Source organism: Enhydra lutris, unplaced genomic scaffold (genome assembly GCF_002288905.1).
Source record: "Enhydra lutris kenyoni isolate GAN:26980312 unplaced genomic scaffold, ASM228890v2 scaffoldscaffold15, whole genome shotgun sequence".
Lineage (NCBI taxonomy): Eukaryota > Metazoa > Chordata > Mammalia > Carnivora > Mustelidae > Enhydra > Enhydra lutris.
Window position 1 is genome coordinate 9,713,178 of NW_019154099.1, and position 15,339 is coordinate 9,728,516.

A 15,339-nucleotide genomic window follows, 5' to 3' on the forward strand; every position below is an offset into this window, starting at 1 on the left:
CTTTTTAGAAAAACTTTAGCCTTTGTACATTTTGGTAACTACCTAAATTCCTTAACCCAGATAACTACTTTATTATAGGGCCCAGCCTTTATAAACATACAGGAATATCCAATAGAAAGATATGAAGAAAGAGCCCAAACCTTTACTGAAGAATGTGCCTCCTGGAAGTTACCATTGGATGAAATTAACTTAGTCTGTGACATTGCTACATCACATGGTATGTCAATTTTTTCTTTTGATTTTTCCTTCCTGCATTGATTTTTTTTTTTTAAAAAGAGGGATTAAAAGAACCTCTAAACATCAAGAAGTCTATGATAGACTCGGGAACTGTGTCATTTTTTGATTAGATAGTAATTGTATGTAATTTAGAACTAATTTCCTACAATAACCTAACAAAATACTATTGTGGAATCCACTTAGGCCCTGCTAAGTTTGTGTGCATATATCTGTTTCTCATTACAGTTGTAGCACAAAGTTAAACATATCCAGGCATGTGCTAAAAATAGAAGGGGAAAAGAAAAAGAGAAACATTGGATGTGGGGGCAGGGGTTCCAGTTTGATGATTACATGAAATATGAAAGAGCTGGAGTGATTTGCAGTCATTAAAGTTATTGTAAAGAATGGCGAATAAAGGATGTGAATTTTTAGCATCTGCATTTCTGGACTGTTGCCATTACTTCCTGATTCATGCAGTGTGCCCTGAGTACGTTTTGGCAGAAGTTTTCAATTGATGGCAGTTACTAAGGTCCTATTAGACATAGATGATGACAGCAGAAAGGGAGAGACTCACTTGCCTAAAATGGGGATTGCTGAGGCAAAAATACAGAAGCAAGTTTTTGCTCATATCAGTTCTATGAGTTTTGTTTATTCCTAAAATCAGCTTTGTTAAATAAAAATATGTGCTTTAAAAATATACAGAGATGGGGTGCCTGGGTGGCTCAGTGGGTTAACCCTCTGCCTTCGGCTCAGGTCATGATCCCAGTGTCCTGGGATCGAGCCCCACATTGGGCTCTCTGCTTGGCGGGGAGCCTGCTTCCTCCTCTCTCTCTCTCTACGCCCCTCTCTGCCTACTTGTGATCTTTCTCTCTGAGTCAATTAAAAAAAAAAAAAATACAGAGTTTTTTGTTAACAGACTGGTGCTCTTGTGAAGATATCTTACACTCACTAGTAGAGAATATATATGGATTTTGCAGATAAAGTTTGAACTTTGGTCCCTTGTTGCATCTCTTGGGATTGGAAATAAGTACGCTATGACCCTCCACCCCACACCTGTGAGAGGCTTCGCTAGTCAGGAGCGCTTTTCTGGTTAGACTTTGTCCTGGCCTTTACCATTTCCAAACATCCTTCCAGGCAGCTGATGTCAGTCAGAGTTAGCCCTTAAAAACAAAACCCAGATGCTGTCCTTCCTATCACTTAACTCTCTCTTTCAGTATTGTCCACTTATGCAAACTAGAGTTTTTGTTGCTTTTTTTCCTTTGTTTTTTTCCCTCTTCTGTATTTGTTAGAGAAAAGCTTAGAATCAGAGTTAATTTATAGATATCTGTCTCCTAATCAGTCCATCTACAGATCATCAGCTGAGTTCCAACTGTGTGTGTGCTCTGTCTCGTGATTCAGATTGCACTGGACATGTTGACCAGTCAGAAAATCTTGTGCAGACCACAAAATTAACACCTTTTGTCATTCCAGAAAATGAGGAAAATACCCTCTACGTAGTTGCATGCAATCCCATTACCTTATACTTCATGAACATGACCGGGAAAAGTGGCTACTTAGCAGACTTCTCTGACGTCTTCCCAAGAATAGCCGGTAGGGTTTGGCACCCATTTGTGACAGTGGCACCTCTGGGAAATCCCCTCAAGGGTCAAGTGATTCTCCACGAGCAGCAGGTAAGGCTTGTGTAAGGTTTTTGCATACTTATTATCACCTAGTATCCGCCATACCGAGCATATTTTTCATTCGGCAAATATATATCATGTGCCTGTTACTGGAGATGCTGCAGCAAACAGAACACAAAAATCTTTGGCCTGAAAAGCTTATATTCTGGTGCAGGAAGGTAGGAATCATTAAGTAAGCTGAAGAAATCATTAAACAGTATCTCAAGTTAGAAGATGAGAAGCAAGGGAGAGTGAAATAGAAGGCTGGCAGGAGGATCAACATTTAAAATAGGGTGGATGAGCAGGTATTGCCTAAATGAGGAGGGGATGCTTAAGCAAAGACTTAAGGGAAGTGAGGGGGAGAACAGATACCTGAAATAAGAGAGTTCTAGGCAAAGGGAATGTAAGTTCAAAGGCCTAGAGGCTGGAGCATGGTTTTGTTCCATCTTTAAAGAAATATGGTGGGGAAGATAGTGTGAGGGGGAGAGTGTAGAGAGGTGAGGTCACAGAGGTTGCTCAGCTGGCTGGGGAAGGGGCATGGTGCCAGGGATGGAGAAGCAGATGGTGCAGAGCCTCCTCAACCATTGTAATGTCCTGGGCCCTGCTTAGGGGAGGAGAAGGAAGGTGTTAGAGCATTTCAAGCAGAGGAGTAGCATGACCTGACTTATATTTTTAAGAATTTCTCTGGCTCTTCCGCAGTGAATAGTCTTTAGGTGCTGAGGCAGAATGAAGGAGACTAGTTAAGAAATTTTTGCCATGATCCAACAAGAGATCATTGCAGTTTAGAGAAGGAAGGTTGTCAGTAATGATGGATTCTGGATGTATATTGAAGGTAGAACCAACAGGATTTCCTACCAGATCAAATACAGGGGGTGAAAGAGAGTAGAGTTAATTAAGGGCAACTTCAAGGTTTAGGGCCTGAGCAACTGAAAGGATGGAATCACCATCAGTTGAGATGAGGACTTGATTTGGCAGGGATTAGACCTTGGATTAAATCTGAGATTCCTGTCAGACTTCCAGTAGATGAGTCTGGAGTTCGGTGGAACTCAGAATAGGAAATAGAAATCTAGGGTCCTTCGCAGGCAAATGTTATTAAAAACCATGAGACTGAAAGAGGTCACCAAGGGAGTGATGGTGAGGAGAAAAGTCTAAGCTCTGGGGCAGTGAAATACTAAGAAATCAGGGAGACACAGGGAAAATCAGCCAAGGGTATTAAAGATGAGTGCCCAGCCAAGTAGACGGACAGACCAGGGGTGTGGTGTCCCAGAAAGCAAGTGATGAACCTCTCAAGGATTACTAATGCTGGCAATGTACTAAATAAAGTTGACATACTTTATTTCATGTTATTCTTCCAGCAGCACATTGAGGCCTCCCTTACCCTTATTTACATGGGAGAAAGTGGAGGCTCAGAGAGTTCAGATAACCTGCCCAGTAAACACATGGGAAAACTGAGATTCAAACCTAATTGAATTGGCCCCACCAGAATTAAATTTCATCCACCCTCCCACTCCACAGCCACTTGGGGAAAAGAATAGCCTGAATAATTAAAAAATATTCACAATAGGGAGATATTAAAGAAATGCAGTATTGTTATTTACAGTATTTAAAGTCACCAGGAGAGCAAAGTGTTACCAAGAAACAATACTTTTAGAACATGTCTAGTCAAGAGGAAATATTGCATAGGGGCGCCTGGGTGGCTCAGTGGGTTAAAGCCTCTGCTTTCGGCTCAGGTCATGATCCCAGGGTCCTGGGATCGAGCCCCGCATTGGGCTCTCTGCTCAGCAGGGAGCCTGCTTCCCTTCCTCTCTCTCTGCCTGCCTCTCTGCCTACTTGTGTTCTCTGTCAAATAAATTTAAAAAAAAAATTTTTTTTTAAAAAAAGAGGAAATATTGCATAAATAACATGTTGGTGTTTCACTGAGTCAGTAAGTCAACTTTAACTTTAGGCCTCGCATAAATAATTATCATAAATTCTGAGTTAAATTTTTTTCTGATTATCACTTTTTTAAAAATTTTCACTCTCTCCTCCAGGCAGAGTTTATAAATATCCAGATATTGCTTATAAAAATTTGTGTCCAGCGCATGGAATATGGGTTTTACTTTATAGGTTTCTAATAAAATATCAATGCCATTGAATTGAATTCCACAACGAGAAGAATCTGTCATAAAAAGCACAAGATATCTTGGCAATTTTTAATTCAGTAAGCCAGTCGCATTTCAGTAAGAATCTAAATTTGGAGTATTTATTCAAACAATCCTGCCTAATTTTCAGCTGTCAAATTAACTGTCAAACCTACATATACCAATTCTTTGTTAAGTACTAGGTTTTTCGGTTGCTAGCAAGTATTATATTTTCTCAAAAGAGCCAACTATTTGGCAACATTGCTGATTAATACTCTGCTGAGTGCAAAGAAGTGCCTAACTTCCATAGCAGCCCCTTGGCCTCCTGGCATTCTTGCATTCTACCGCCTGACTTGGCCCTTTGACTACAGTCTGAACTGTTTTCTAGAAAACTACCACAGCACCCTTGAGCAAGCATGCACAGCTTATGAGAATACTTCACTGGACTCTGAACTGCCTCTTTTCCCAGAGAGGGTATCTTAGCTGCCTATTCTATATTATGGCCCTGTTAGGAGGTAAGACCTCTTTGATTCCAAATGAACAGCATGCATCTGTAAAATTTAACAAATGGTAAATAATTTTGATCAACTAACAAATGAGTGCACTGCCCTCAATTCCTTTTTCCCCATTCTGCCCTCCCTGAAAGCAGAACTAAAATATTGTAAAGAAATACTCCCATTGGGGCGCCTGGGTGGCTCAGTGGGTTAAAGCCTCTGCCTTCGGCTCGGGTCATGATCCCAGGTCCTGGGATCGAGCCCCACATCGGGCTTTCTGCTCAACCGGAAGCCTGCTTCTCCCTCTCTCTCTGCCTGCTTCTCTGCCTACTTGTGATCTCTGTCTGTCAAATAAATAGATAAAATCTTAAAAAAAAAAAAAAAAAGAAAGAAATACTCCCATTAATTCTTCTGTGCCTTGTCTTTATAAAGCTTTGCTATGGATGCATTTCCCTGGCTAAAAAAGTTGCTCAAAACTTCCTTGCTAAAATAAAATCATAAGTGAGGAAAGGGAAACTTTGCCATGCCTAAAAATAAAGACCCTCCTCCCTTCCCCCTCCCCTGCCATGAGATTACTTATTTCATCTGTATAAAGTTTAGAATTTCAGACTTTAGGACACTGAGGTCATCCAGAGGTTACTTTTCTCCCAGTCAGATACAAACATAATAAAATTGCTCCCTTGCTTCTCCTCCCTCCTCCCTTGAAGGAGCACCAAAGCCACGGTTACATGTACTCAGATGTGACGCAAAATTCTATTTTTAAACTCAGACAGAATATATTATTAGTCACTTACAGAAGGAAACCATTAACATCTAAAAGGACGGAGCAACAGAACTCCTTCATGTTGCCGATTGCTTCTAAAACAGTCTAAATACAACAATGGCTGGAAATATATATATTTTCTGTCACTTAGAAAGATACAGTTTTTCAGGCCACTTTTGCCAAATTATGCACATATGAGTATTAGACCCTAAAAAGGAAGAAAAATGCAAACGCGTACTTATTTTTTCTGCTTAATCGTATCTGTTTAATCATCTGCTTATTCTTCTGCTTAATCATGTTTTGGAATCAAACATTATTTTTAGGACTTTCTTTTGCTTAGAAGAGTTAATATTATCCCGAATTGCTGAAGTGCTAAGAATTCACGTTAATGTTCATATTTATCATATGAGAAAGATTTTCTCCTTTAAAAAGTACTTGCTAAAATAAAAGATTTAATCTAGAATGGAGGCTATAAATTTTTTAACTTAATACATTTTCTTAAGTAAAACTTTTAAGGTATTGCCATCATTTCCAAACTTTCAGAGGCCAGAAATAATACTTCTTATAGGAAGTGATGATTTTAAGAATATCCCTAACACACATTCTGAATGGGGAATTGCATATTATACCAATGATGCACTCAAAGAGTGATGTTTGCAGAGAAGCTTAAGCTCTGTCAACATGCTTAGTGGGATTTTTTAATACACCCAAGATTCGGAGTGAAGGAATCTATGTGGTACAAATACGACTTTAATGCTTGAGCAGTTCAATAAAATTAGCTTGTCAAATAAACTTGAAACCACACGGTGAGGTCGCAGATTTGCAGATGAATCATCAGACTCTTTGCATTTGTTTTTATTTCCAACTGGACTATATAAGACAGAGTTAAGGGTCATGGTTAATTCATCATTGTGTTCTCCTCTGTGCTTTAAACATAAGCTGCCCAGTAACTATTAAAGGACAAGGAAACAGACACTTCTTACTTGTTTCCTATATTTTGCAAACTATATATTAATTCTTGGGTGCTTCATTTTCCCCAAAAAAGTTTTTTTTTTTTTTTTTTTTTTATTTGACACAGATCACAAGTAGGCAGAGAGACAGGCAGAGAGAAAGGAAGGGAAGCAGACTCCCTGCTGAGCAGGGAGCCCGATGTGGGGCTCCATTCCAGGACCCTGGAATCATGACCTGAGCTAAAGGCAGAGGCTTTAACCCACTGAACCACCCAGGCGCCCCCCAAAGAAAGTTTTTGAAATGAAAAGTTCATAGGGGTTAGGATAACTGGAGGATCCTCAAAATTAAACAAAACAAAACAAAGAAAACAGTTGCATAACAATGAGGCCTGACAACTTAAAGCTGCCCTTTTTGTAAACCTTTTTGTTTAATCTTCAAGGGTCTTTAAATTTTCACCAAAGAAAGCCAAGTTCATTGCATCTCTTTAAAATATTTCATCTTATAGGACACCTAGGTGGCTCATTCACCTAAACGGCTGCCTTGGGCTCAGGTCATGATGCCAGTGTTCTGGAATTGAGTCCCATATTGGAGGGGGTGGGGGCGGGGTTCCTTGCTCAGCAGGGAGCCTGCTTCTCCCTCTGTCTCTGCCCCTCCTCCCACAGTCCCTCGTGTTCTCTCTCTCTCTCTGTCTCAAATAGTCTTTTAAATAATGATAATAATAAATAATAAAATAAAATATTTCATCCTTTCTGGCTTTCTCAATTTTAAGTTCTTATTCATATGTTTCTGTTCATTGATTTTAATGCTTAAGGTTTATTTAAAAAACTTTTTCTTGAAAAAACGCTAATTACTGAGATTATTACTTCGTTTGCAAAACTGTGATTAATACTGCTGGAGATATCTCTTGTTTGTATATTATTGCAGTACCAACTCTGAGTTATTAAAGCTTAGCAAATTTCAAAATGAAGAAGCACTCATTATGAGCTAGGGTCTTAGGATCCTTGATCTTTTCTTGCTAACCCATCTTTTTTATCATGTACGTCTCTTCTGAAGTAAACCTGGATGTGAAAAGCTAAAGTGAGATTTAATATGCACAACATAAGACAGTTTTCAACAAAATATTCTTTTAAGTGTAGTTTCAATAAAAGTAAATGGACTTTAAAAATTATCGATCCTCTTAGTTTCCTCAAGAATACAATAAAACAGAATAATGGTTAAAGTAGTCTATATTTAGAAGGAGATGGTTTTAAGATAAAATCTTCAAAAATAATACATTCTGCATTACATAATTTAAAATACCTTCCTACAACCATCTCATACTTTACATTCTATATTAAGGAAAACCATGTAGTGTCTTTATTCACTCAGTATTGTCATCTTTCCTTTGGTTTACCACTGTATCTTTTATTACCAAGTTGCCAAGAGGCTGCTGCTTTAAAAAAAAGAAAAGAAAAGAAAAGAAACAAATCTTGAGCTTTTAACTCTTCTCTTTTTTTCCAGAGTAATGTCATCCTATTGTTGGATACCACTGGCCAAGCCCTTCGACGTCTCGTCCTCCCTTCAGAAGAGAGTCCATCTAAGAAACCTTCCTGGTGGAACAAGGAGGAGACGGTAAGGTACACCCAACTTGCCCAGCAAATTGCCAAGGATTTCTGGAGCTTTCTACCTTAAAGATACATGCCTGCCCATCCCTCTCCATATCTTTGGTTTACTACTACACCATACAAGAGAATTCTCTTACTGTGCACTTACAGATGTTCATGTCCTATAAATAGACATAGATACACATATAATTAAGTAACCAATAACTTCTTGTTTGTAGACGTCATGTTCACATGAAGACTTCTCAGGACTGAACTATAATAATAATAGAACATCATGAACTTTTTAAAACATGATATTCATGACAAGTTCCTGGCCATGTAGACACTGAACTGTTTTCAAGTTATATGTTTATATTTTGGATTTATGTAATAAACTGATGTCTAAGATACCTGATTGTACCTACTAGATGAATAAATGTTTGAATACATTAATTAAATTAAACTAGTAAATAAGTACTAGGCCAGTCCAAGAAAATTTATTCTGCCATTCAGAAAAAGTAAGACTTACACTTTTTTTGCCCTGCAAAAGAACATAATTAAGTCTTAAAAGACCATGAAAAAAAAAAAAAACCAGATAATTTAAATCCTATAAATGTATCCAAATCTACAAAAAAAACAGCATTTCTTATATGTTTATGTCATGGTATAAATTCCATAGTTAATCACCAGATAGCAGGTTTATTTCTAACCCGTATTTGGCATTATTTTTAAAATTTTTATCCTAAAGGTGAAATAAATTTTCAAAATATATTTTGATCTACATTACCATAAGAGTCTCGAAGTAAATAAAGAGGTAGCTTCTCAAGGAATTACATGTTTATATGTCAAAGAACTTTATTTAAAGGAAAAGAGCCAAAGAGACATGACTGCATCTCACACATTTAATGTGAATATTTTGTTTTTTCTTTAGGAAACTTATAAAATGTGTAAAGAATTTTCACACAAAAACTGGCTAGTATTCTACAAAGAAAATGGGTGAGCTCTTTGTTATAAAAGATTTAAACTGGAATCCTTATTTTGCCCACTCTCTTTCCTCATTTAATTATACTTCCTTATTATAAAACCAATGTAACCAAATTGCAAATGTTTTATTGTAAAAGCAACTCTTCCCACACTGTAGAACATTTAAAAACAGACCTGAGAACGGACAGTGCTGGGGGTGCCTGGGTGACTCAGTTGGTTAAGCTTCCAACTCTTGATTTCGGCTCAGGTCATGACCCCAGGGTCGTGAGATTGAACCCCATGTCCAGCTCTGTGCTGGGTGCTTAAGATTCTCTCTCTCTCCCTCTGACTCCCCTCCCCAGTTGTCTCAATTACCATTTTTCTTTGTCATTATTTAGTTTTGAACACCTTCTTCTTAGCATTGCATGATAGATCATGAAATGACTGTGCCATCATTACTCAACCATTATCCTCACCATTTCCTTTCAGATAGTTTTCTTCTCCTCTTTCAGGAACAGCTTGACTGTGCTGGATGTCCTAGAAGGGCGAACTCACACCATCTCACTTCCCATCAACATCAAGACAGTTTTTCTTGTAGCAGAGGACAAGTGGCTTCTGGTGGAAGACAAAACAAACCAGTGGGTAGATCTACACGGCATCTCACGGAGTGTACCATAGCTCAGCCATATTTATCAGTTATCCAGAATCCATACTGTTCTGACTTCCACTGTCTGTCTTTTAACGGTTTCTGAATTTGGCATCTCTGTAGGAGAAAGAAGAAAGGGCGGGGAAAAATTAAAATAAATATTACTTCACAGAGTAATTATGAAAGTGTTTCAGAGAATGACATGGAAATTAATAGTAAAAACATAATGACTTTTATATATGATCCATATTCTTCAGATTTTTTTCCTATTAGTACACTGGGAATCCGCAGTATTCTTGCCAAACTAGAGATACTTCAAAATAGATTTTTGATTTATCCTCTCTTCAGAGGGCCTTAGTCTCCGTCCTAGAGCTGTTGCCTTTTTGGAGCTTCCCAGAATTCACCTCTTAGACGTTTCTTTTCATTTTATGTTGGTTGCTCTTAGTTACGTTCATGTTTGTGCTGCTTCCCCGCACTGGACTATATACGTCTTGAGGAAAGGAACATTAGCTGCACTTGGCATAAGTAGGGTGCACAGAGAATTTTGAGTCCTCCTGCCTCATTCATTACCTCTACTGACTAAATACAGATTCTCTCTGCCCCTAGGGTGACAAGCAGAAATATCCTGATGTAAAAGATTTCTGGCTATTTATATATACATCCCTATTTTAGAATTCTTAAAAATAAGTAGATCAAGGGGATTACAGTGCTGAGGGCTTCTGTCCCTCAGCTAGTCACAAGTAAGAGGCCAGATTCTCACTTGTTGTGCTGGCTGATCAAAATCATATCAAGAGCAGGTTCCATGATAATGGGGGTGTGTCACTTTAGGGTTGTTCCCCCCACCCCCCTGCAAGCCCTTCCTCTTAAACGAAGTACTGGATTTTAGTTCCTATTTATTACTGCATTGTTATCATGCACTGCTCCCTGTCGACAGTATTGAGAAGTTATGTGTTAATTCACAACAGAACTCTGAAACTGCAAATTATACTCAGAATATAAAAACAAAGCTTTGGAGTTGGGGGAGGGGGTGTGGAATTCTGATCTTTCATAGTCTGGACTCACAATTATTAAAGAGGAAAAACTTTTCACATAGATGTTTTGTTCATTTTCAGGAAATATCTTTTAAGTAAGCCTACACACATTGACTCTGAGGATAGTGGGGTTTGCCAGCTGTACGTGTTGAAAGAGGAGCCGCCTAGCACAGGATTTGGAGTTATACAAGGTAAATTCCCTTTTCTTTGTGCTTAGGGCTGTGTGGTGTGCCCTTACAGTCCTCCAGAATCATTTAAGAACAATAACATCAACATATGTTAAATTTATGCCCAAAAGAAAGAACTTAGTAATTACATTAGAATTAATAAATAAGAATGTACTATCTTTTCACTTCTTTGAATTTTTTGAACTGAGAAATCAGAATTTCCCTATACATTTAGGTTCCAAGTCCATTAGTCTTCTAGCGTAGCATCTTCTCTTATTTTTTACACAGACCCTCAGGATTTCTACTTAATTCATCACCATTTGGGGGGGGGCGGTGAATAGTACTTAGAAAGAAACCTAAAACATACCATTACCAGCAGTGGGTTTGGTCAGTTTCACGTCTTTACTGCAGGGTGCTATTACTGGTAATATATATATCGCTAATCAAATTTTGAATTCAATAAATACTTGCATTCACTTAGAGGAGATGCCTTGATTGTAAAAACTGACTTTTCTCAAACAAAAGGCCATGAATATAATTTAAAGTGTTTTCTCTTTTTTTAACTTGTGCTTTTCTGTTTGAGTTGGTGAGAATGAAATCTTGCAAAAATTAATTCCTGAAGCATTTTAGGGGCATATGGTATCTAATGTTTCTCTGACACTTCAGAAGCAGATCTCAGCATACCTCATAAAATTTCAAGTGATCAACTATCATCTGAAAATTTAAGTTCAGCTGTGGGACAAAAGATTGCCTCTCCTAACCGAATTCTCTCAGATGAGAATAGTTATGCTACTGTTGTTATTGGCTTCCCAGATCTCATGGTAAGCACCAGTTTTTTTTTTCAATTATTGAATAAATATTTTTTCTCTCTAGTTTAGGCTATGATGTGTAAGGCTGTTTGAGGGTTAGTTAAAAATGTAATGATATTCTGGTATACATTTTAGATCAAGTCTGTATTCCAAATCAGTCATTAGAAAGTGCATTCTACCTATAGAGTTTCACTGCTTTTTTAAAATTGACATTTAAAGGGTAATGTAATTATGTAACTTAGTAAGGGGAAACCAGTATTCTCCATACATGGGAGTCCCTGTGACATAGTGAAATGTTTAACCTACTGATGGTAATTTTACATCATGTTGTCTTAATGTGTGCTCATGTAATCTGTCAAGAGGAACATTTGAGACTAACGAAATAACATGTCTTCTAGAGTTTTTTAAAGTTTAATTAGTTGGGGGTCTCATTACTATAGATTAAATGTTTTCAACACTCGTGAACATCAGTTCACTTTCCTTTGAGTTTTGCTCTGCTTTATCATATGTTTGCAGCATCCAGATTATGGTGATAATTTCAGCTTAATTTGTTCTTAGGTTGTCCTTTCTGCTATTATGTACTGTTATCTGTAAAGAAGGGGCTATTTGTAATTGACTTTGGTGAAATGAGGCACCATCTTCCCCTGATGGAAATGAGAGAAAATTAAATATAAAGGTTATTTAAGTCTAAGATGTCATCTAATAACCTTAGATGTAGCTCTATGTATTTTGATTTAACATTTAATTTTCATAATTTCCTTTGTGGCTTTTATTTTTTAATAGAATCATTTAAAGATAAAAATAGCCCCTCTGCTTGATGGTATACTAATCTCACATAATCTCAGATTTTTAATGTAATTAATGAATGGTGACTATTTCAGGGTTTAAGACATCTGAAATCCAAAACCCTGTGGCTTAGGATTTTGCCATATGTCTTCCTAATTATCAACTAAAAAGCATTTGCTATGGTATTATATAACTGAAAATGAAACATGTTGTTGAAATACAGTATCTACGGCAGTCTCGACTGAATAAGAGTTGTGTTTAATATGATTTCTTAATGATCGCTGCGATCAGTAGGGAAAATATTAGAGTTGTGTTTCTGAAGGTGGAGTCATTTAAAATATTGATCTTCTGATTGAAGAAATTAGTATAGAAATATACTATTACTTTTAAAAAATGGTTATAAATTAAAAGTATTTGGCACTGAGTATAAGACAGTTTGTATTAACCCTATAGAAATCCTTTATAACCAGTAGGACTAGTGACCTTATTAAATTAAAAGTTTTATCCCCCCTACTTAGTATGGTAACCAACACAAAGGAGGTGTTACTGAGTATTTGTTAAATGAAAAACTAGGGTCAGTTAGGCAGCCTTTCAACATTTTATGATAACAGTTGTATTTTTTAGATCCTAATACAAAAATCAGGCATTGCACTATTCTAAACCCTTTCATACATGGCAGATAATTTTTAAAACAATTTTATAAGGTTTTATAGATGAAGAAACAGAAACAGAGAAGATATATCTCCTAGGCCACAAAAATTATGAGTAAAGGAGCTGGAATTTGAGGTCAGGGGTGACTTACCCTCAAACCTTTATCCTTTCTCCTGTACCACAGTGCCTTCCTGCTTTGATGTGAATTTCTTTTGACTCTTCATAAAGCTAACAATAAAAGGATATGTCACCTATTAACTTTTTGTAACATTATCAGAGGCACCTAAATTATTACAAATTTTTATCACTTCCTTAACCTAATGCCAAATAGCCATAAAAAACATATAGCAAATATCATCCTTAGTAGTGAAAAATTAAAAGCATTCCTTTTAATATTAAGAATAAGACAAGGGGCGCCTGGGTGGCTCAGTGGGTGGCTCACTGCTCGGCAGGGAGCCTGCTTCCTCCTCTCTCTCTGCCTGCCTCTGTGCCTACTTGAGATCGCTGTCTGTCAAATAAATAAATAAAATATTTAAAAGAAAAAAGAATAAGACAAGATACCATCATCACTTCTATTAAACACTCTATTGAGCATCTCAGATATGATCCATAACAAAATTTTGATAAATTGAATTTCATCAAAATCTAAAACTTCAGCTCTATAAAAGACACTGTTAAGAGAGTGAAAAGATATGGCTGGGAAAAGATGTTGGCAAATCATATTTCCAACAAAGGACTTGTATCTGAAACACACAAAGATTGCTTAAAACTCAAAAGCAAGAAAACAAATCATCCAATATAGAAAATGGGCAAACAGTGTAAGGTGTCAAAGGTCAGAGGTCAGAGGCTGAGGAGGTGAGGACATCCCAGATGGGGGAAGGTGTAACCACCAGTGATGGGAATGAACTCCAATAAACTCCAGGTAGGATGCAGGTGGTGCCCCTGAGGAGGTGGAGATAGGGTGTAGGATTTAGGAGCCCAAGTAAGTTGAGGAGGGCATCGATTCATGAGCATAGCCCAGTGTTGACTGTCAGGACCAAGCAGAGTAAGGAAGGCATTTGCCTGAGAGGGAAGGTTAGAAGTGGGATGGGATATGAGTCATATTTGGTGGAACTCAGCAAGAAAGTAAATATTTTAAAGATCATGAAGTCTATTGGAAAAGGGAGTTACAGATAGAGAAAGGAAGAACGCTAGAATGAATCCTATAGTCAGCATTGGAATTGAATCTATTTGTGTGAATTCACAGTTTTCAATATATTTAGATAGATATAGAAGTAACAAGGTAAATATGAGGGGGGGGGAAAGGCAAAAGACTTGAACACATGATTTCAGAGGATCCAGAGATTAAGTACATGAAAAGATGTTCAACATCATTAGTCATTCAGGAAATGCAAATTAAAATCACAGTGAGACACAACTACATGGCTAACATAAAAAAATACTGACAAATATCAAATACTAACAAGTATGCAAAGCAAATCCAACTCTCATAAAATTTTATGAAAGAGCAAAGACAATAACCAAGATGTTCCTGAAGAAGAACCAAGTAGAAGCAGTGTATTTGCCCTACTAAATTTCAAGGCTTACTGTAAAGCTTCAGTAACTAAGACAATGGTATGGGCGTAGGGGTAGAAAAATAAATAAGAGAATGGAATGACCCCTGGGGCTAATAATACATTATATGTTAATAAAAAAATAAAAAATAAAAAAAGAGGGTGGAATGAAGTGCCCAGCAGCAGATGCATACATATTCAGAACTGTATTTTATAATAGCATTGTTGATTGGTGCTGTTTGGTATTTGACAGTATTTGGACAGTTAGCTATCCACGTGGATAAAGGATGAATATGAATCTGTGTCTCATCCCATTCACAAAAATAAATCCCAAATGGGTTAAAGACTTAAATGTGAAAGACAAAACTTTACAATGTTTAGAGAATACATAGGAAAATATCTATGATCTTGGGGTAGGGAAGGATAAATACATATGTAGTAAAAAAAAAAAATTTTTTTTTAAGTAAAGCAAGAGGGAATAAATACACAAAATTCCAGAAGATTTCTAAACATCTAGGGCAGACAGAAGGAAATGTGAATGGGAAGGCACACTCAGAGACTTCTGAATGCTGGTAATGCCAGAAAGTAGATGTATCAGATATTTATTTCATTTTTAAACTATATTGTTATATTCCCTCTATTAGTTATAATTCATTTGAACATAAAAAGTATGTTGTATATTTCACATTTGCCTGAAAAATATGATTATTGGTGAAATAGCTATTTTCTATATGAAATTCAAGAAGGTTAAGAAGTAATTTGATTTTCTTACACTTGTGAAATATAAGTTTACCTCTGGTATCCGCTTAAAGGGCTGCATTGTATCAGATGTGGTGAATGTAATTTATAGTACAGTTGGCACTTGAACGACATGGGAGTTGGGGACACTGAACTCCTTCACACAGTCAGAACTCCATGAATAACTCTTGAGTTCCCAAAACTTAACTA

The 15,339-nt window shown here is 37.0% G+C and overlaps 1 protein-coding gene across 1 annotated transcript in view; it reads left to right on the forward strand.

The window, feature by feature from the left end:
• The window catches only part of LOC111147002 (von Willebrand factor A domain containing 8), a 335,372-nt gene that overhangs the window by 220,261 nt on the left and 99,772 nt on the right, over nt 1-15,339 (forward strand). The window contains exons 28-34 of the mRNA XM_022502835.1: nt 79-217; nt 1,687-1,886; nt 7,703-7,813; nt 8,717-8,781; nt 9,261-9,386; nt 10,507-10,616; nt 11,259-11,413. Of these exons, the coding sequence (XP_022358543.1) occupies nt 79-217; nt 1,687-1,886; nt 7,703-7,813; nt 8,717-8,781; nt 9,261-9,386; nt 10,507-10,616; nt 11,259-11,413 (906 nt within the window). The remainder of the gene's footprint in view (nt 1-78; nt 218-1,686; nt 1,887-7,702; nt 7,814-8,716; nt 8,782-9,260; nt 9,387-10,506; nt 10,617-11,258; nt 11,414-15,339) is intronic.